At 45.0% G+C, this 23,532-nt stretch overlaps 1 protein-coding gene across 1 annotated transcript in view; it reads right to left on the minus strand.

The window, feature by feature from the left end:
• LOC126214988 (acetylcholinesterase-like) overlaps positions 1-23,532 on the minus strand; it is a 762,016-nt gene that overhangs the window by 280,959 nt on the left and 457,525 nt on the right. The window contains exon 6 of the mRNA XM_049941619.1: positions 19,750-19,892. Coding sequence (XP_049797576.1) covers positions 19,750-19,892 — 143 coding nt within the window. The remainder of the gene's footprint in view (positions 1-19,749; positions 19,893-23,532) is intronic.

Below are 23,532 nucleotides of genomic sequence, written 5' to 3' on the forward strand. Positions count from 1 at the left end.
GGGTTTATACAAGGGCGATGTACTTGAGGGCAGTATTATGGAAATGGAAGAGGATGTAGATGAAGATGAAATGGGAGATAAGATACTGCGTGAGGAGTTTGACAGAGCACTGAAAGACCTGAGTCGAAACAAGGCCCCGGGACTAGACAACATTCCATTAGAACTACTGATGGCCTTGGGAGAGCCAGTCATGACAAAACTCTACCATCTGGTGAGCAAGATGTATGAGGCAGGCGAAATACCCACAGACTTCAAGAAGAATATAATAATTCCAATACCAAAGAAAGCAGGTGTTGACAAATGTGAAGATTACCGAACTATCAGTTTAATAAGTCACAGCTGCAAAATACTAACGCGAATTCTTTACAGACGAATGGAAAAACTGGTAGAAGCGGACCTCGGGGAAGATCAGTTTGGATTCCGTAGAAATGTTGGAACACGTGAGGCAATACTAACCTTACGACTTATCTTAGAAGAAAGATTAAGAAAAGGCAAATGTACGTTTCTAGCATTTGTAGACTTAGAGAAAGCTTTTGACAACGTTAACTCGAATACTCTCTTTCAAATTCTGAAGGTGGCAGGGGTAAAATACAGGGAGCGAAAGGCTATTTACGATTTGTACAGAAACCAGATGGCAGTTATAAGAGTCGAGGGGCATGAAAGGGAAGCAGTGGTTGGGAAAGGAGTGAGACAGGGTTGTAGTCTCTCCCCGATGTTATTCAATCTGTATATTGAGCAAGCAGTAAAGGAAACAAAAGAAAAATTCGGAGTAGGTATTAACATTCATGGAGAAGAAGTAAAAACTTTGAGGTTCGCCGATGACATTGTAATTCTGTCAGAGACAGCAAAGGACTTGGAAGAGCAGTTGAACGGAATGGACAGTGTCTTGAAAGGAGGATATAAGATGAACATCAGCAAAAGCAAAACGAGGATAATGGAATGTAGTCAAATTAAATCGGGTGATGCTGAGGGGATTAGATTAGGAAATGAGACACTTAAAGTAGTAAAGGAGTTTTGCTATTTAGGGAGTAAAATAATTGATGATGGTCGAAGTAGAGAGGATATAAAATGTAGACTGGCAATGTCAAGGAAATCGTTTCTGAAGAAGAGAAATTTGTTAACATCGAGTATAGATTTAAGTGTCAGGAAGTCGTTTCTGAAAGTATTTGTATGGAGTGTAGCCATGTATGGAAGTGAAACATGGACGATAACCAGTTTGGACAAGAAGAGAATAGAAGCTTTCGAAATGTGGTGCTACAGAAGAATGCTGAAGATAAGGTGGGTAGATCACGTAACTAATGAGGAGGTATTAAATAGGATTGGGAGAAGAGAAGTTTGTGGCACAACTTGACTAGAAGAAGGGGCCGGTTTGTTGGACATGTACTGAGGCATCAAGGGATCACAAATGTAGCATTGGAGGGCAGCGTGGTGGGTAAAAATCGTAGAGGGAGACCAAGAGATGAATACACTAAGCAGATTCAGAAGGATGTAGGTTGCAGTAGGTACTGGGAGATGAAGAAGCTTGCACAGGATAGAGTAGCATGGAGAGCTGCATCAAACCAGTCTCAGGACTTAAGACCACAACAACAACATACATCTTGCTCACCAGATGGTAGAGTTGGCTAACTAAATACTTAAAACTTTGAGGCACGATCTGTTGCAGTATGAATAGTGAAAGTCGTGCTCAGGTTGGTCATTAGTGAACATTTACATCAACAAACGTTTTCAACCCTTTTCGTTTTTCGAAATTCATACCGCTGAAAATATAACTTGTCTCTGATTCGTGCATATATATTCATCTGAAATGTGTCCATATCATCAAATCGTAAACCAGCCCTTGCGTAGCAACAAAATGGAGGAGAGCTGGTTTCACAGTAGTCCAGTTCAGAGCATGTCAGTACGTCGCAGAAAGTCCCATTGCTGCGGTACAGGCTTGGATGCACTGTGACATAGCATCGGCGACATCATCAGGCCAGCCCTGGTCCACTCTTCAGCCGTGCAGAGTACATGGTCGCTGTCGACATCCACAAACAGTTTGCTTCATTCGATCCCAAGCATTTTCGGTTGGATTCATGTCGAGAAAACAGGTTCCAATGTGGCGATCCTAGAGTGGTGAAGGAGCGTGTACATGCGAACAGCGAGATGACCGCGCGAGTTTACATCCATCAAGACGAAACTGCCAGCATAATGTTGGCGTTACGGTTGCACTACGGCTTGCAGAATTTCGTCCCTGTACTGTGGAGCAGAGAGACTGCACTCAGCAAAATGGTTCAAATGGCTCTGATCACTATGAGACTTAACATCTGAGGTCATCAGTCCCCTAGAACTTAGAACCACTTTAACCTAACTTACCTAAGGACATCACACACATGCACGCCCGGGGCAGGATTCGAACCTGCGACCGTAGCGGTCGCACGGTTCCAGACTGAAGCGCGTACAACCGGTCGGCCACTACACTCAGCAGCCAAGAGATGTATATACACTCCGCCACCACCTCCTTGCATGTGTACAATACGTCGCTGGAGGCGTTCACATATTACCGGATGCTCTCGACACACGGTCGCTGTCATCATCGGCGTACAAACGGATTTGAGTTCTGTCTGTGAACAACAGCCGACGCCAGTCCTGGGACGTAGATTCCACATGATTTCTTGGCCATGTGCAGTGGAGTCCATGGAGCTGCGGTGTAAGACGTGGTGCTCCTATCATGCAGTCTTCTCCTAACAGTTCGATGCGATATGTGGCGTCCCGTAGCTTCTGACGCCCAATTCAGTTCTGGGCCACTCTGCTAACAGTTAGGTTGACTCTTGTAGATGTCAACCTCCCTGTTCACATGTCGCAGGTGGACGGCCTCTCGAGTGAGAGCCCTCAACATGACCTGTACATCGGAACCGACTCCACGTCCGCACCACGACTACTCGAGTGCACACGTCGAGGAGCTTTCCTGGTTGACAAGCCTTCTGCGAGCAACATGACGATGCAGACACGAAGACTGGTCGCCAGTTCCCTTCGTGGGAACGTCTCCGATTGCTCCCTACCGGCGTTTTACCTTCAGCTCAAATGCTGCAGTCGATTAGAGTGCAGAATTCTACCCGTAGTTAGCGTTCATGGTAGCTAGATGTGCATGCTTACAAACAACGTCAGAGGTTACCTTCGTCGAATGTCTGTAAAGAAAACTTTCAGAGTTTCCCATACTTAGTTCACATCTATCGACCTATCACGTTGTTCCCCCTCTATCTGACTGTCTCCTCCACCCCTTTCGATCCTTCACCTTTTGCCCGCTCCCTCCTTCATCCTCCTCTATCCCCTACTCTCTGTCCATCACCCCCTGTCCATCCTTTAGTCCATCTCACACCCTTTCTGCGCACTTCCCCCTTCCCAGTCAGCTCATGCATCTCGTCCATCTAAATCCATCTTCTCCTGTCTCATCTGTCTCCTCCTGCCCCTCTCTCTATCAGTGTCCTTCTCTCGCCTCTCTCTCTCTGTGCATCTCTTTGTCAATTTCGTACTCTCCGTGTCCACCTCTTCCTCGCCTCTCTGTCAGTCCAGCCACTCCTCCCTACTCTAAGTCCTGCTCCTCCTGTTTCTCTACCCCTTTCTCAATCCTCTCTTTCCTCCTGCCCCTCTCTCTGACCATCTCCTTCTCCCCCACACTCAGTCCACCTCCCCGTCTATCTGCCAATTTAAAAAAAAAAATGGGGTCAAATGGCTCTGAGCACTATGGGACTTAACATCTATGGTCATCAGTCCCCTAGAACTTACAACTACTTAAACCTAACTAACCTACGGACATCACACAACACCCAGCCATCACGAGGCAGAGAAAATCCCTGACCCCGCCGGGAATCGAACCCGGGAAACCGGGCGTGGGAAGCGAGAACGCTACCGCACGACCACGAGATGCGGGCTGTCCATTTCATCCTTCCCATTTCTCTGTCCATCTCTCCCTCTGTTTATCACTACATCTCCTCTCTTTCCTCCCCAATATCCTCCTCCTCATTCTCTCTAGTCATCTTCTCTTTTTTATCCCTTTCCTCTTCCTCTAATATGTCTGTGCCAAACTCTTCCTTCCCCCTCTATGTTTCTACAACTCTTCCTCAAAATGGCTCCGAGCACTATGGAACTTAACATCTGAGGTCATCAGTCCCCTAGAACTTAGAACTACTTAAACCTAACTAACCTAAGGACATCACACACATCCATGCCCGAGGTAGGATTCGAACCTGCGACCGTAGCGGTCGCGCGGTTCCGGGCTGAAGCGCCTAGAACCACTCGGCCACTGCGGCCGGCCAACTCTTCCTCCCCTTGTTCTTTCTCCACGTTATCACCAACACCCCAGTAGGAGGTTGGTAGTTCATACCCCCCCCCCCCCCCCCCCACAATGTTTCTTTCCAGATAATAATGAACATGTGTTTGGTTGAAATCGGTCCAGTACTTTAGGGGAGGTGGGGCTCATACTTACATACATATTACACAATATGATGAAAAGTATCCGGACACCCGCAAAAACATACTTCATATTAGGTGCACTGTGCTGCCACCTACTGCCAGGTACTCCATATCAGCGACCTCGGTAGTCATTAGCCATCGTCAGAGAGCAGAATGGGGCGCCCCGCGAAACTGACGGACTTTGAACGTGGTCAGGAGACAGGGTGTCACTTGTGTCATACGTCTGTACGCGAGATTTCCACACTTCTAAACATCCGCAGCTCCACCACTGTTTCCGATGTGATAGTGAAGTGGAAACGTGAAGGGACACGAACAGCACAAAAGCGTACAGGCCGACGTCGTGTGTTGATTGACAGAGACTGCCGACATTTGAAGAGGGTCGTAATGTGTAGTAGGCAGACATCTAACCAGACCATCAAGCAGGAATTCCAAACTGCATCAGGATCCACTGCAAGTACTGTGACAGTTAGGCGGGAGGTGAGAAAACTTGGGTTTCATGGCCGATCGGCTGCTCATAAGGCCCACATCATGCCGGTAAATACCAAACGACACCGCGCTTGGTGTAAGGAGCGTAAACATTGGACGATTGAACAGTGGAAAAACGGTGTGTGGAGTGGCGAATCACGGTACACAATGTGGTGATCCGATGGCAGGGTATGGGTGTGGCGAATGCTGGGTGAACGTCATCTGCCAGCATGTGTAGAGCCAACAGTAAAATTCGGAGGCGGTGGTGTTATGGTGTGGTCGTGTCTTTCATGGAGGGAACTTTCACCACATGTTGTTTCGCGTGGCACTATCACAGCACAGGCCAACACTGATGTTTTAAACACTTTCTGGCTTCCCACTGTTGAAGAGTAATTCGCCGATGGCGACTGCATCTTTCAGCACGATCGAGCACCTGTTCTTAATGTAGCGGTGTGGCTACACGACAATGATATCCCTGTAATGGAGTGGCCTGGACAGAGTCCTGACCTGAATCCTCTAGCAAACCTTTGGGATGTTTTGGAAAGCCGGCTTTGTGCCAGGGCTCACCAACCGATACCTCTCCTCAGTGCAGCACTCCGTGAAGAACGGGCTGCCATTCCCCAAGGAACCTTCGAGCTCCCGATTCAACGCATGCCTGCGAGAGTGGAATCTGTCATCGAGGCTAAGTGTGGGTCAACAGCATTACCGATGGAGGGCGCCACGAACTTGGGAGTCATTTTCAGCCAGGTGTCCGGATCCTTCTGATCACATAGTGTCCATACATACGTTCATGGATATCTAAACCCATTTTTATAATCAGGTTACTCTCCATTCAAAGGCTGTTGCACGCAGCGACCGTTATTTTGATTTGCAAATAATAGATTTCAGCAATCATTCGTCCTTTGGAATTTTTTTATTGGCAGATCAAGATTTCAGCTAGAAACTAGCCATTCATGCACCATCCTTTTTTTTTTTTTTTTTGGTCAATGCATGTAATGCCTGTTAGTCTGGCTTTGTACACAGTTCATTGAATACCAATGTATTCAATGAACGGCCGGCCGGAGTGGCCGAGCGGTTCTAGGCGCAACAGTCTGGAACCGCGCGACCGCTACGGTCGCAGGTTCCAATCCTGCCTCGGGCATGGATGTGTGTGATGTAGTTAGGTTAGTTAGGTTTAACTAGTTCTAAGTTCTAGGGGACTGATGACCTCAGATGTTAAATCCCATAGTGCTCAGAGCCAAAAGTAGTAAAGAAAACAGTGCTCAGAGCCATTTGAACAATTTGAAGGACGACTGATAGCTGAATTCTATTATTTGCAAATCATTTTTATAATATTTATGGAAACAGATTGCATAATACAAAAACTTTATGGAAATATGAGAGGTTCTTATAATCTGCATACTATCCACAACCCCCAGTGGCTCGCGTGAGGTTAGTGACTCGTGGAGCAGGCATGACGAGCGACAGTTGACGTCAGTGGAGCGGTGGCTAAGCGTGTCTCCTGAGCCACAGTGTGTGTGTGTGTGTGTGTGTGTGTGTGTGTGTGTGTGGCCCCTGCTGCCCCTGTTGACGAGCAGCGCCACCTGCTGTGTGGACGCGTGAAAGAGCGGCCGCAGCTGCGCTGAATTATTGAGGCTGTCATTTTCGTAACCACTTAGCGGCGCTTGGCTCACACAGGCGGGCCAGGTCGCCTTTGTATGTAGCGGCCTACTTTCTGACACCGCGGGAACACACAGGCTGGGTCCAGGCGAGGCTGCTCCCAGGCAACTCTGCAGGCTCCTCCAAAGTGACTAACGATACCGTAAGACACACGTCTGTCAATTTTAGGTTCATCATTGCGACAGCGGACCAACAGAGTCTGCGGCATTGTAATGTTGTTGCGGTCTTCAGTGCAAACATTTTGTGCAGCTATCCAGCCAGTCCATGCCTTGTCATCACTGCTTAACTATAGCAACGAACAAATTTTTATTTCCTCTTCTAGAACTTACATTCTCTTTCCGCCGGCCGGTGTGGCCGAGCGGTTCTAGGCGCTTCAGTCTGGAACCGCGCGACCGCTACGGTCGGTGGTTCGAATCCTACCTCGGGCATGGATGTGTGTGATGTCCTTAGGTTAGTTAGGTTTAAGTAGTTCGAAGTTCTAGGAGACTGATGACGTCAGATGTTAAGTCCCATAGTGCTCAGAGCCATTTGAACCATTACTCTTTCCATTCTGCTAGGTATCTTCTACCGCTCCTTCAATGTATGGATTAAATTAGATGCTACAACAATCTGTCACTCCCTTACCAACTTTCACATCTTTTACCTCATATAAACGCAATCTCATTTCTGTACAACACGTACATAACCTCTCACTGCCTGTATTTTATCCGCGCTACCTACAGAAAGAACAGCGTCTGATACAGTGTTCCACTGCAGAGTGTTACGGAAGGTACAAGCCCGTGGACAAGGTCCGAGATGTGGGAGTGCCTCGAAGTTTTCCTACAGAACCCAAGTACACTGTCTGCAATGTCGAGTGGTCATCAGAAACAAGTATATCGTCACGAGTGCCCCAGCAAAATGTGATTACTCCCGTTTTACACAAGTGATCTGACAGACAGGGTTAGCTGCAATCTCCGGCTGTTTGCTGCTCATGCTGTGGTATACTGGTTGGCTCCATCTTTGAGTGACTGTAAGAGGATACAACATTCTATCTGCTGTGATAAATGGCAGCTGGCTCTGAATATGGGAAAATGTAAATTTGTGTATACAGTGTACACTACTGGCCATTAAAATTGCTACACCACGAGGATGACGTGCTACAGACGCGACATTTAACCGACAGGAAGAAGATGCTGTGATATGCAAATAATTAGCTTTTCAGAGCATTCACACAAGGTTGGCACCGGTGGCGACACCTACAACGTGCTGACATGAGGAACGTTTCCAACCGATTTCTCACACACAAACAGCAGTTGACCGGCGTTGCCTCGTGTAAGCAGTTGACCGGCGTTGCCTCGTGTAAGGAGGAGAAATGCGTACCATCACGTTTCCAACTTTGATAAAGGTCGGATTGTAGCCTATCGCGATAGCGGTTTATCGTATCGCGACACTGCTTCTCGCGTTGGTCGAGATCCAATGACTGTTAGCAGAACATGGAATCGGTGCTAGATCCCAACGGCCTCGTATCACTAGCAGTCGAGATGACAGGCATATTATCCGCACGGCTGTAACGGATCGTGCAGCCACGTCTCGATCCCTGAGTCAACAGATGGGGACGTTTGCAAGACAACAACCATCTGCACGAACACTTCGAAGACGTTTGCAGCAGCACGGACTATCGGCTCGGAGACCGTGGCTGCGGTTACCCTTGACGCTGCATCACAGACAGGAGCGCCTGCAATGGTGTACTCAACGACAAACCTGGGTGCAGGAATGGCAAAACGGCATTTTTTCGGATGAATCCAGGTTCTGTTTACAGCATCACGATGCTCGTACCCGTGTTTGGCGACATCGCGGTGAACGCACATTGGAAGCGTGTATTCGTCATCGCCACACTGGCGTATCATCCGGCGTGACGGTATGGGGTGCCATTGGTTACACGTCTCGGTCACCTCTTGTTCGCATTGACGGCACTTTCAACAGTGGACGTTACATTTCAGATCTGTTACGACCCTTCATTCGATCTCTGCGAAACCCTACATTTCAACAGGATAATGCACGATCGCATGTTGCAGGTCTTGTACGGGTCTTTCTGGATACAGAAAATGTTCGACTGCTGCCCTACCCAGCACATTCTCCAGATCTCTCACTAATTGAAAACGTCTGGTCAATGGTGGCCGAGCAACTGGCTCGTCACAATACGCGAGTTACTACTCTAGATGAACTGTGGTATCGTGTTGAAGCTGCATGGGCAGCTGTACCTGTACACGCCATCCAAGCTCTGTTATTACGGCCAGAGGTGGTTGTTCTGGGTACTGATTTCTATTTATTTATTTATTTATTGTTCTGTGGGACCAAATTAAGGAGAAGTCTCCATGGTCATGGAACGAGTCAATACATGAAATTATAACACGATATTAGAAACAGATGAAATGAAATATAAAAAAAACATATTCAGGTGACAAGTCGTAAGTTTAAATGAAGAAAATCAACAATGTAACACTGGAATTTGCTTAATTTTTTAGCTCTTCCAGGAGCTATTCGACGGAATAGAAGGAGTGAGCCATGAGGAAACTCTTCAGTTTAGACTCAAAAATCTTAGCAGTAGTCCAAACTCTTTTGAGTTCTTGTGGTAGCTTATTGAAAATGGATGCAGCAGAATACTGCACTCCGTTCTGCACAAGAGTCAAGGAAGCGCATTCTACATGCAGATTTGATTTCTGCCTAGTATTAACTGAGTGAAAGCTGCTAACTCTTGTGAATAGGCTAATATTGCTAACAACAAACGACATTAAAGAAAATATATACTGTGAGGGCAATGTCAGAATTCCCAGATTTTTGAATAGGGGTCGACAAGAGGTTCTCGAACTTACACCACATATAGCTCGAACAGCCCGTTTTTGAGCCAAAAATACCCTTTTTGAATCAGAAGAATTACCCCAAAAAATAATACCATACGACATAAGCGTATGAAAATATGCGAAGTAGACTACTTTTCGTGTTGAAGTGTCACTTATTTCAGATACTGTTCTAATGGTAAATAAAGCAGCATTTAGCTTCTGAACTAGATCCTGGACATGGGCTTTCCACAACAGCTTACCATCTATCCGAACGCCTAGGAACTTGAACTGTTCTGTCTCGCTTATAATATGCCTATTCTGTCTGATCAAAATATCGGTTCTTGTTGAATTGTGAGTTAGAAACTGTAAAAACTGAGTCTTACTGTGATTTAGCATCAAATTATTTTCCACAATCCACGAACTTATTTCATGAAGTACATTATTTGTTACTGTTTCAATATTGCACACAAGATCCTTCACTATCAAGCTGGTGTCATCAGCAAACAGAAATATTTTTGAATCACCTGTAATACTAGAAGGCATATCATTTATATAAATAAGAAACAGTAGTGGCCCCAGCACCGACCCTTGGGGAACGCCCCACTTAACAGTGCCCCATTGGGACTGAACATCACTACCACTCTCAATATTGCGGAGAATTACCCTCTGCTTTCTGTTCTTAAAGTAAGAAGCGAACCAATTGTAAGCTACTCGCCTTACTCCATAATGGTCCAACTTCTGCAGTATTATTTTGTGGTCAACACAGTCAAAAGCCTTCGTTAAATCAAAGAAAACACCTAGCGTTCGCAACCTTTTTTGTAAAACCAAACTGAACATTTGACATCAAATTATCTGAATTTAAATGCTCCAGTAACCTTGTATATACAACCTTCTCGATAACTTTAGCAAACACCGATGGCATAGAAAAAGGTCTAAAATTGTCAACATTATGAATGTCTCCCTTTTTATAAAGTGGCTTCACTACCGAGTACTTTAATCGGTCAGGAAACCGACTACTCCTACAGGAAAAGTTACAGATATGGCTGAGAACTGGGCTAACATACATAGAACAATACTTCAGTATTCTGCTAGATACCCCGTCATACCCATGAGAGTTCTTGGTCTTTAGTGATTTAATTATTAACTCAATCTCCCTCTTGTCAGTATCATGGAGGAGCATTTCAGGTAACAGTCTCGGAACACTTTTTTCTAAGAGCGCTATATGATTCCCTGTTGGGACTAGGTTTCTATTTAGTTCATCTGCTATATTCAAAAAGTGATTATTAAATACTGTACATATATGGGACTTATCAGTAACACGGACATTCCCACTGCGCACTGATTCTATATCCTCGACCTGTCTCTGCAGGCCAGCCACTTCCTTTACGACTGACCATATGGTTTTAATTTTATCCTGAGACTTAACTATTCTATCTGCATACCACATACTTTTTGCCTTCCTAATAACATTTTTAAGCACCTTACAATACTGTTTGTAATGGGCTGCTGCATTTAGATTTTGACTGTTCGTAACGTTTTGATATAATTGCCACTTTGTTCTACAAGATATTCTTATCCCTCTAGTCAGCCACCCAGGCTGACTATTTGTGCTAGTACCCTGTTTTAAACGTTCTGACGGAAAGCAACTTTCAAAGAGCATGAGAAAAGTCTTGAGAAAAGCATTATATATATCGTCTACTGTATCAGCGCTATAAACATCTTGCCACTCTTGTTCCTTTAAGAGGTTTACAAAGGTCTCTACAGCAACTGGATCAGCTTTCCTGAACAGCTGATGACTATATTTAACACGTGTTGCAGCACAAAAATCTTTTAAAGTTAAAATTTGTGCATCATGATCTGAAAGGCCATTCACCTTTTTGCAAACAGAATGCCCTTCTAGTAACGAGGAATGAACAAAAATGTTGTCTATGGTTGTTCTACTGTTCCCTTGCACACTCGTTGGAAAGAATACGGTTTGCATAAGATTATATGAATTAAAGAGGTCTACCAGCATCCTCTTCCTTGCACAATCACTTATACAATTAATATTGACGTCACCATATATAACTAACTTTTTGTATTTCCTATAAAGTGAACCAAGAACCTCCTCTAGCTTTAGCAAAAATGTTGTGAAATCGGAGTCTGGGGATCTATAAATAACAACAGAAGTTTAGCTCCGTTAAATTTAGCCACACCTGCACAACATTCAAACACCTTTTCAGTGCAGTACTTTGAAACATCAATTGACTCAAATGGGATCCCGTTTTTCACATACATGGCTACTCTCCCACACCGCAAAGAGCTCCTCGAAAAGCTGCCAGCCAACCTGTATCCTGGTAAAGGAAGCCTCTGAATTATCTCCTTATTTAAGAAGTGTTCAGATATACCAATAATTTCAGAGTCAACATCTATAAGCAGTTCACTAACTTTATCTCTAATACCTTGTATATTTTGATGAAATATACTAATTCCATCATTACACGGATACCTAAGCTTTGCCAAAAGTGATTCCCTTGTTATAGAGACTTCCCCATCAGCTGACTTCAATCTAAAAAAGGTGCAGTATAATATATAATATATTTGTCCAATGAATACCAGTTTATCATCTGCATTTCTTCTTGGTGTAGCAATTTTAATGGCCAGTAGTGTTCTTGGGTTCTATTACTTAGGAAAACTTCGAGGGACTCCCACATCTGGGAACCTACTCTGTCGGCTTGTATCTTCATTAACAGTCTGCAGTGGGATGTGAATGAGTAGCAAACCAACCCTGCACTGTTCGAATACAATATTAGTGATGTGCTGCTTGACACAGTCACGTCAATTAAGTATCCAAATTTCAGTTGCAAAGAGATACAAAATGAAACGAGTATGTAAAGATTATAGTAGGGAAGGAAAATGGTCGATATCGGTTTATTGGGAGATTCTTGGGAAAGTTTACCTCATCTACAAAGTAAACAAGGAAATAAAACGTACGAAAATGTGGTTTACCTGTAAAGGAGACCGTCTGTAGTATGCTTGTGCGGCCTACTCTTGGAATACTGCTCGAGTGTCTGGGATCTTCACCATTTATGACTTAAGGAAGACCTCAAAGCAACTCAGAGGTGCTAGAGTTGTTACCAGTATGGGCAGTGAACACGCAAGTATTAGAGAGCGCCTTTGGAAACTGATATGGGAATCCACAGATCGAAGGTGACATTCTTTTCAAGGAACACTACTGAAAAGATTTAGACAACCAAAGTTTCAAACTGACTACAGAACGATTCTACTGCCACAAATATAAAGTTCAGCTCACGACCTCGAACATACGGTAAGAGAAATAAGGGCGTGTTGGGGCATATAGATAGCAGTTTTTCCTTTCCTCTGTTTGCGACCCTAGCAGGAGAGGAAGGAACTAGTAGTGGTAAAAGGTACTATTTGCCATGCAACATACGGCGGTTTGTGGAATGAGTATGTATGTATACGTAGAATTCTGAAGAGTGTATTTGAGTCAACAGTGTCAAAAACTTTCTCCAAGTCCACAAATTGTAAGGGCCTGAGATGAGAGACTTACAGTTGTCGGATAGAGAAGCGTAGAGTACAACGGTGAAGGCCAGTTGATGCTCTGTGCGCTAGTTTGTATAATGATCGGTGTACAGTATGTGAAATGTTATTTGGACCACATTTCATTAGTGTTTGGAGTGGCATCCTGGGGCAATGATGTGAGCTTTGTAGTGGCCATTGGCAGAGGAGGCGGTCACAGGCGCGAAAAGCAGTAAAGCCGGCCGTAGTGGCCGAGCGGTTGTAGGCGCTTCAGTCTGGAACCGCGCGACCGCTAGGGTCGCAGGTTCGAATCCTGCCTCGGGCATGGATGTGTGTGATGTGCATATGTTAGTTAGGTTTAAGTAGTTCTAAGTTGTAGGGGACTGATGACCTCAGAAGTTAACTCCCATAGTGCTCAGAGCCATTTGAACCATTTTTTTAGTAAAGTAAACAGCCGAAGCAACTCTGGAGAGCAACGAAACCTGTTTGAAGTGTATAAAACGCGAAGCCTGTGGCACGGGCCTGTAAGCAGGCTACTGTCCCGACTCTGACTGCTAATGGAGTGCTTCATCTCTTGCCTGTGGCACTAGGGGTGGTGGGTTGCGGGTCTCATACCCTAGGCTGCCCTTTACCCCAGGCCGGCTGCCTGGTACCCACTTGATAGCAGGCTGTGTGGACGTGATGTCGTCGTGGAAGGACTGCCGTCAGGAAAACGCCTCAGCCCCATCTGGGATTGAACCCAGGACCTACAGGGCCGGAGTTCCGCCCTCCACCCGCTAAACAAGGATCTATATACACTACGGGCCATTAAAATTGCTACACCACGAAGATGACGTGCTACAGACGCGACATTTAACCGACAGGAAGAAGATGCTGTGATATGCAAATGATTAGCTTTTCAGAGCATTCACACAAGGCTGACATCAGTGGCGACACCTACAACGTCCTGACGTGAGGAAAATTTCCAACCGATTTCTCATACACAAACAGCAGTTGACCGGCGTTGCCTGGTGAAATGTTGTGATGCCCCGTGTAAAGAGGAGAAATGCGTACCATCACGTTTCCGACTTTGATAAAGGTCGGATTGTAGCCTATGGCGATTGCGGTTTATCCTATGGAATTGGTGGGTTCAGGAGGGTAATACGGATCGCCGTGCTGGATCCCGACTGCCTCGTATCACTAGCAGTCGACAGGCATCTTATCCGCACGGCTCTAACGGATCGCGCAGCCACTTCTCGACCCCTGAGTCAACAGATGGGGACGTTTGCAAGACAACAACCATCTGCACGAACAGTTCGAAGGCGTTTGCAACAGCATGGACTATCAGCTAGGAGACCGAGGCTGCGGTTATTCTTGACGCTGCATCACAGACAGGAGCGCCTGAGATGCTGTACTCGACGACGAACCTGGGTGCACGAATGGCAAAACGTCATTTTTTCGGATGAATCCAGGTTCTGTTTACAGCATCGTAATGGTCGCATGGGTGTTTGGCGACATCGCGGTGACCGCACATTGGAAACGTGTATTCGTCATCGCCATAGTGGCGTATCACCCGGCGTGATGGTATGGGGTGCCATTGGTTACACGTCTCGGTCACCTCTTGTTCGCATTGACGGCACTTTAAACAGTGGACGTTACATTTCAGATGTGTTACGACCCATGGCTCTACCCTTCATTCGATCCCTGCGAAACACTACATTTGAGCAGGATAATGCACGACCGCATGTACGGGCCTTTCTGGATACAGAAAATGTTCGACTGCTGCCCTGGCCAGCACATTCGCCAGATCTCTCACCAATTGAAAACGTCTGGTCAATGGTGGCCTAGCAACTGGCTCGTCACAATACGCCAGTCACTACTCTTGATGAACTGTGGTATCGCGTTGAAGCTGCATGGGCAGCTGTACCTGTACACGCTATCCAAGCTCTGTCCCACTCAATGCCCAGGCGTATGAAGGCACTCATGTCTCAGGATCTATGCACCCAAACTGCGTGAAAATGTAATCACATATTAGTTCTAGTATAATATATTTATCCAATGAATAACCGTTTATCATCTGCATTTCTTCTTGGTGTAGCAATTTTAATGTCCAGTAGTGTAGTATGTAGCACGAATTCGTATGTGAACCCTATCCTCAGGAACTGCTGGAATGATTTTACGCTATTTTCCCTAATACAGTTATTTCTAGAGAAGATTTCTGTACTTCATTCATTGTTTACAATAATTATGATTACATGATATACGTATATGCTGGTAAGTATCTGTTCCGATATCTACATCTCCATGCATACTCTGCATACCACACGTACGTCCCTGGCAAAGGGTTCATCGAACCACCTTGACAACAGTTCTCTATTATTCCAACCTCTAACAGCGCGCGGAAAGAACCAACTCCTACATCTTTCCGTGCGAGATCTGATTTCCCTTATTTTATTCAGATGATAGTTTTTCTCTGAGAAGCATCCGCCGCAACGAAAAACCGTTTTGTTTTAATGGTATCCATCCCAAATCGTGTATGATGTACGTGAAACTCTCTCCCCTATTTAGTCATCACACGAAACGTGCTGCTCTTCTTTGAACTTTTTCGATGTGTACCGTTAGTCCTATCTGGTAAGGAAACCACACCGAGCATCAGTTCTCCTAATGAGGAGAGACAAGAGTGGTGTGGGCTCTCCTTTCAGCAGATGTGTCACGTTTTCTGTGTGTTCTGCCAATAAAACAGGATGTTTGGTTCATCTTCCCCACAACAGTATGTGCTCTTTCCAATTTGAGTTGTTCCTAACTGTAATTCCTAGTATTTATACGAATTGACGACCCTTATGGCCTTTAGATTTGATTTATTTATCGTGTAAACGAATTTTAAGGGATTCCTTTTCACACTGATGTGGATGATCACACTCTTTTCATTTTTAAGATCAATTGCCAATTTTCGGACCATAAACGTATCTTTTCTAAATTGTTTTGAAACTTTTTCAGCTTTTGATCAGTTTACTAGACGATAAACAACAGCATAATCTGCAAACAACTTTAGACTGCTGCTCAGATTGTGTCCTAAATCGTTTACGTAGATAAGGAACAGCAGGGGGCCTATAGCGCTATCTTGGAGAACGCCAAAAATCACTTCTGTCTCAGACAATCACTTTCCCAATTGTGCCGGCCATTACGGCCTAGTGCCTCTAGGCGCTTCAGCCCGGAACCGCGCGACCGCTACGGTCGCAGGTTCGAATCCTGCGTCTGGCATGGATGTGTGTGATGTCCTTAGGTTAGTTAGGATTGAGTAGTTCGGAGTTCTACGTGACTGATGACTTCAGATGTAAAGTCCAATAGTGCTCAGAGCCATTTTCCGAACTGTGTCCTCTCTGACAGGAAATCACGAATCCAGTCGCATAACTATGGCGATATTCCAAAAGCACGCAGTTGACTACCAGCCGCTTTTGTGCAACAGTATCAAAAGCGTTCTGCAAGTCAACAAACACGGAATCAATTTGAAATCCATTGTTAATAGCACTCAACACTTCGTGTGTGTAAAAGAGGTACAGTAGTTGTGCTTCACGTGAACAATGTTTTCTAAGTCCGTCTTGAGTGTGTGTCAATACACGTTCTCTTCGAGGTAATTCATAATGTTCGAACGTGATATATGCTCCAAAATGTTGCTGCATATCGACGTTGATGATACGGGCCTGTAGCTTAGTGGGTTACTACAACCTTTCTCGATTACTGGTCTGACGTGCGCAACCTTTCACTCTTTGGGTACGGATGTCCCGCCTGGCGAGTGATGGTTAAGTACGTCGTTTGGAGTGGCACCTAGTGGCAAGGATGGGCGCTCCGAGCTTGTCAGCTGGAAAAGGGCAAACAGGAATGTAGGTGTAGACTATAAGGGGGCTTCAGTCGGTCGCGAAATGGAAACCACAATGGAAATGGAAAAAAATTTCGTTTCCAACAGTCAGCTACACCTTTCAGCTACTTCTCTACACAGTCGACGCTCCGACTTACACACTATGTGATCAAAAGTATCCGGAGACCCACAAAAACATACGTTTTTCATATTACGTGCATTGTGCTGCCACCTACTGGCAGGTACTCCACATCAGCGACCTCAGTAGTCATTAGACATCGTGAGAGAGCAGAATGGGGCTCTCCGCGGAACTTACGGACTTCTAACGTGGTCGAGTGACTGGGTGTTGCTTGTGTCATACGTCTGTACGTGACATTTCGACACTCCTAAACATCCCTAGGTCCACTGTTTGCGATGGGATAGTGAAGTGGAAAGGTGAAGGGCCAGTTACAGCGCAAAAGCGTATTGGTCGACCTCGTCTGTTGACTGACAGAGACCGCCGACAGTTGAAGAGGGTCGTAATGTGTAATAGGCAGACATCTATCCAGACAATCAGACAGGAATCCCAATCTGCATCGGCATCCACTGCAAGTACTATGACAGTTAGGCGGGAGGTGAGAAAACTTGGATTTTGTGGTCGAGCGGCTGCTCGTAAGCCACACATCACGGCGGTAAATGGACAACGACGCCTCGCTTGGTGTAAAGAGCGTAGACATTGGACGATTGAACAATGGAAAAACGTTGCGTGGGGTGGCGAATCACGGCACACAATGTGGCGATCCGATGGCAGGGTGTGGGTACGGCGAACGCCCGGTGAACGTCATCTACCAGCGTGTGTAGTGCCAACAGTAAAATTAGGAGATTAGGAGGCGGTGGTGTTACGGTGTGGTCATGTTTTTCATGGACGGGTCTTGCACCCCTTGATGTTTTCCGTGGCACTAACACAGTACAGGCCTACATTGATGTTTTAAGCACCTTCATGTTTCGAACTGTTGAAGAGCAATTCGCGGATTGCGATTGCATCTTTCAACAAGATCGAGCACCTGTAGATAATGCCACAGCCTTCGGCGGAGTGGTCACACGACAATACTATCCCTGTAAAGGACTGGCCTGCACAGAGTCGTGACCTGAATCCTATAGAACACCTTTGGGATGTTTTGGAACGCCGACTTCGTGCCAGGCCTCACCGATCGACATCTATACTCCTCAGTGCAGCACTCCGTGAAGAATGGGCTGCCATTCCCCAATGAACCTTCCAGCACCCGACTGAACATCTGCCTGCGAGAGTGGAAGCCAGGTGTGCGGATACTTTTGATCATATACTGTACATCTGTCATAAAGCGGTACTAACTTTCCAGTATCCTCTTCACAGAAAACAGCCGTCCGCCCTTTGGATCAGTTATATACGCTCGTTGTATGTGCCAACATACTGTCCTCAAAGCTAGCGATTCGTGAACCATGGAGTAACTTAGAAACAGGTACTTTTTCAGTGGTGAAGCAATTTAAATCACTTAATAACAGCACGTCTTCCGGTCCAAATTGCATAAGAATAGGGCTTCTTTCAGAGTATGCTGATGCAGTAGCTCGCCCAGCGAAAAGTCCGAAGCGACTGAAAGAAAGTGCCGGTGACTCCAGCATATAAGAAGTGCAAAAGAAGAGACCCGCGAAATTACAGACCAATATTCCTAACTTCGGTTTGGCATAGAATCCGTGAACATATTCTCAATTCGAATAGAATAAATTTTCTTGAGGCCGAGAATTTTACGTCCACGAAGCAGCGTGGTTTTAGAAAGCACTGCACGTGCGAAACTCAGGTTTCACTTTTGTCACATGATATACTGCGAACTATAGGTGAAGGGTAACAGGCAGTTTCGGTATGTTTAAACTTCCAGAAGGTGTTTCACAAGGAGCCCCATTGCAGGCTGTTAACGAAGGTAGCAGCATATGGAATAAGTTCCCAGGTACGTGAGCGGCTAGAAGACTTCTTAAATAATAGAACCCAGTTTGTTTAAATAATAGAACGCAGTATGTAGCCCTCGACAGCGCGTGTTCACCAGAGATAAGGGTATCGTTAGGACTGCTCGAGGGAAGTGCGGTAGGACCGCAGTTATACTATATACACATAAATGATTTGGTGGAGAGGGTGAGCAGCAATCTTCGGTTGTTTGCTGATGATGCTGTCGTGTACGGTAAGCTGTCGAAGTTGAGTGACTGCAGCAGAATACAAGATGAGTTACACTAAATTCATAGTTGCTGTGATAAATGGCAGCTAGCTCTAAATGCAGAAAAATTAAATTAATGCGGATGAGTAGGAAAAACAGACCCTGCTTGACACCGTTACGTCGTTTAAATATCTGGGCATAACTTTGCAAGGCGATATGAAATGCAAGGAGCATGTGAGGATTGTGGTAGGGAAGGGAAATGGTCGACTTTGGGTTATTGGGAGAATTTTAGAAAACTGTGGTTTATCTGGAAAGACCGCATATAAAACGATAGTGTTAACTATTCTCGAATACTGCTCGAGTGTTTGGGATCCGCACCAGATCTCATTAATGGAAGGCATGGAAGCAATTCAGAGGCGGGCAGCTATAATTGTTACTGGTAGTAACATGCAAGTGTTACATAGACGGTTCGGGAAGTCAAATGGGAACCCCTGGAGGGGAGAATATTGAGAACATGGTTTTGAGGCTGACTGCAGAACGATTCTGCTGCATCCTACATACACTGCGCGTAAGGACCACGTAGGTAAAGAGACGAGAAATTAGGGCTCATACAGACACAGAGAGAGTCGTTTTTCCTTCGTTCCATTTCGAGTGCAACAGGAAAGGAAATTACTCGTAGTTGTACATGGTTCCCTCTGCCAAGCGCCGTAGGGTTGACTGCGGAGTATCGCTGCAGATGTAGTTGCAGGCGTAATTCCATGACGCTGTTCTGATAGCACCAGAGTGGCTGGATGAAGTTTGTAGCACGTGTAAATGGAAGTGCTGGCGCTTTTTGCCTCACCTGGAAGATGATGGCGTCCCTCTCGAGCGGTGAGAAGTTCTTGAAGATGGTGTTGACGATCTCGAGGTACTTGTCCCTCTGCAGGAACGTGGCCGCGTCCTTGTCGAAGTAGTCCACGAAGTCGTACAGGATGAAGTACGTGCCTGCACACACACACCGTCGACAAACTGCTTTATTTATATGTTTACCCTGGTGTGATTAGCGCTTTCAGGCCCTCTTTTGTTCAGACCAGGGTTTCACACATACAGTACATTATTCAATCATAGTTACCTAAGAGGTAACAATTTCAATATGGCAAACATTATCAAGTATAGGGTGCAGAGTGTAAGTATAGCATTAAGTAGACAGACAATATGAATAAGCAATACCAGCTATGAAGTGAGAAAGTTAATACTGGTGGTACTTCTACTACTGCTGCTGCTGCAAACAGTCATAATAGTAATAATAATAATAAAATATTTTCCAAGACAAGGTGACGGCCTATCCCCAATTCTTCCTAATAGTGTGAATTTGGAACTAAAAATTCAATGAACTCAACAAGGTTAGGAAGGGGGAGCAAAAAGATCGAAATCAACTGTCCTGCGTTTGCAGATGAATTTACTATTGATGTGTCGGCAGAAGTGCCAACACCGTGTTGTTTGAGGAAGCCGAAATGCACGCTATAAACTCACGCAGGATGGCGTGAGGTCTGAAACAGGATACGTACTGAATGCTATAAAGAAAAGTACGTAGCTTCTGGAATACCCAACTTCAATCCATAATTGGTGAACATTGGTCTTGTTACTGTACATGCTTCGTTAGATACATAGCAAAGGAGAAATGGCGCCTTGCTAGGTCGTAGCAATCGACTCAGCTGAAGGCCATGCTATCGTCTCGGCTAATGTGAGCGTAATTCTCAGTGAACCTTTCCTAGCAACGTCGGCTGTACAACTGGGGCGAGTGCTAGTAAGTCTCTCTAGACCTGCCGTGTGGTGGCGCTCGGTCTGCGATCACTGACAGTGGCGACACGCGGGTCCGACATGTACTAATGGACCGCGGCCGATTTAAAGCTACCACCTAGCAAGTGTGGTGTCTGGCGGTGACACCACAACTATAGTCTCCGAAAATGTGACATCTGCTATAGCACGAATAAACAGCCAGCAAAATTGACTTCAGAGTTTTTCTACAGAAAAACTAAGTTTTTAATGAAGATGAAGGATGCTCCGAAAGCCGTGAAAAAGGATAATGGTCAAATAGAGACGGCAAAAAAATTCCAATATCTAGGGGATACAATTCAAGAAAAGCTTTGGAAAAATTTGCAATAGAGGAAAGGTTACATAAAATGGAATCACCAAACACCTCTACAATAAAAAGTGCCTTCCCCCCCCCCCCCCCAAAAAAAGGCATTACAACACAGTAGTGAAGTCAGAATACCCATATAAAAGCAACACCTGGGATTAAACTATAATTTAGGTAAATTAGAAGTACTAGAAAGGCGAATTATAAGGAAAATATTGGTACCAGTAAACTGCAGAAGTTACGAAGTAATGTCGAAGTATACCAAAATATACCAAATACTTCAAACCTAATATGAAAAATAAGACATGTTTTTCGGTCATTTATTTCAAATGCAAGACAGTAGATTAACTAATAAGATTCAAATATTTGTGGGGTAAGCAGTCCACAACAAGTTCAGTCAACAAAGTAAAAAAAGATTAAGAAAGAAACAATCAAAAACATAACATATAAACAACAGAGAAGCCTTTCGGGAAGAAGTTTGAAAATTGAAGGATTCCAAGGCAGGATACATAAAAAGGCTGGTTCAGAATTGTCTGAAGACAGAAACAAGAAATATAGTGAATAGATCAAAGCACTCTGGAAGATAAGGAAAGAACAAAGAATGAAGAACTGAAATGGGAGCGTCGTCCTCAGATGGCTTATTCGCAATAAAAAAAAATGACGATAGTGGCAGACGTAGTAAGTATTAATATGTGTACAAAATAGTTGTTTTCTGATATCGCATGTTCTGGAAAAAGGAAATTTAAGTAGCCGGCACCGGTTAAGAATACTGGCAAATGTGGAAGATGTGGTGGGAAAGAAGGGCGCACCGGGGTAACGAGTGTATAGAGGAACAACGATGATCATTATTACTGCTTCAGTAGGTATGTCTTCCGAAGCTGGAGATGCTATTCGATTCACTAGTATAATGCGGCAGGTTAGTCCACAGTCGGGTTCCCGCTACTCAGAAGGACTTCGAGAAAGTGGCTGAACTATGCAACGGAACAAAATGGATTTTGCTCTGATGGGTGTTTCTGCCATGTTGTTCAGACGAGAGCGTTAAGGTCGAGGAGAGATATGAGGACAGCGTTCGTTCATAAGACAATGGAGAAGACACAGGGCACGGGAATCTCTGCGCTTGTCTGCACGCAGCTACGATAACTGTCCATATGACGGTGAAAAGTGATCAGAGCCGGCAGTGCTGGCCGAGCGGTTCTAGGCACTCAGTCCGGAACGGCACGACTGCTACGGTCGCAGGTTCGAATCCTGCCTCGGGCATGTATGTGTGTGATGTCCTTAGGTTAGTTAGCTTTAAGTAGTTCTAACAAGGGAACCTCCCCATCGCACCCCCCTCAGAATTAGTTATAAGTTGGCACAGTGGATAGGCCTTGAAAAACTGAACACACATCAATCGAGAAAACAGGAAGAAGTTGTATGGAACTATGAAAAAATAAGCAAAATATACAAACTGAGTAGTCCATGTGTAAGATAGGCAACATCCAGGTGGGTATAAACACATGAGCGCCGTGGTCCCGTGGTTAACGTATGCAGCTGCGGAGCGATAGGTCGTTGGTTCAACTCTTCCCTCGGGAGAAAATTTTTATTTTTATTTTCAGGCAATTATCAAAGTTCAGGCACTCACATATAATCATCTTCGCTCTCCAAAATTCCAGGTCATGTTCAGATTTGCTTGGACATATGCAGGATTTGACGGTTTACACACGGAAAAATTTGAAAACGTTAAAAACATATGTTTTGACAGAGCACAGACAAAACTGAGCGACTGTGAAACTGTTGCATTCATTTGTTGCAGTTTATGTGACAAACTCTTATGTTTTCACACTTTTTTGGAAGTGATTATCACATCCACAAGAAAACCTAAATTGGGCAAGGTAGAAGAATCTTTTTACCCATTCGCCAAGTGTACAAGGTAGGTGGGTCGACAACATATTCCTGTCATGTGACGCACATGCCGTCACAAGTGTCGTATAGAATATATCAGACGTGTTTTCCTGTGGACGAATCGGTTGACCTATGACCTTGCAATCAAATGTTTTCGGTTTCCATTGGACAGGCACGTCCTTTCGGCTACTAATCGCACGGGTTTGCGGTGTGGTCGCAAAACACAGACACTAAACTTATTACAGTGAACAGAGACGTCAATGAACGAACGGACAGATCATAACTTTGCGAAAATAAAGAGACAAAAATGTTCACTCTTGGGAATATTTGAACCAGAAACCTCTCGTTTCGCAGTTGCTCACGCTAACCACGGGACCACGGCGCTCCTGCACGCAGATTGTCCTAGACGTTGCCTATCTTGCACATGGACTATATATATTTTGCTTATTTTTTTCATAGTTCCACACAACTTCTTCCTGTTTCTCGATTGATCTGTGTTCAGTTTTTCAAGGCCTATCCACTGTGCCAACTTATAACTAAATCTGAGGGGGGTGCGATGGGGAGGTTCCCTTGTAAGTTCTAGGGGACTGATGACCACAGCTGTTAAGTCCGATAGTGCTCAGA

Source organism: Schistocerca nitens, chromosome 12 (assembly GCF_023898315.1).
Source record: "Schistocerca nitens isolate TAMUIC-IGC-003100 chromosome 12, iqSchNite1.1, whole genome shotgun sequence".
Taxonomy (NCBI): domain Eukaryota; kingdom Metazoa; phylum Arthropoda; class Insecta; order Orthoptera; family Acrididae; genus Schistocerca; species Schistocerca nitens.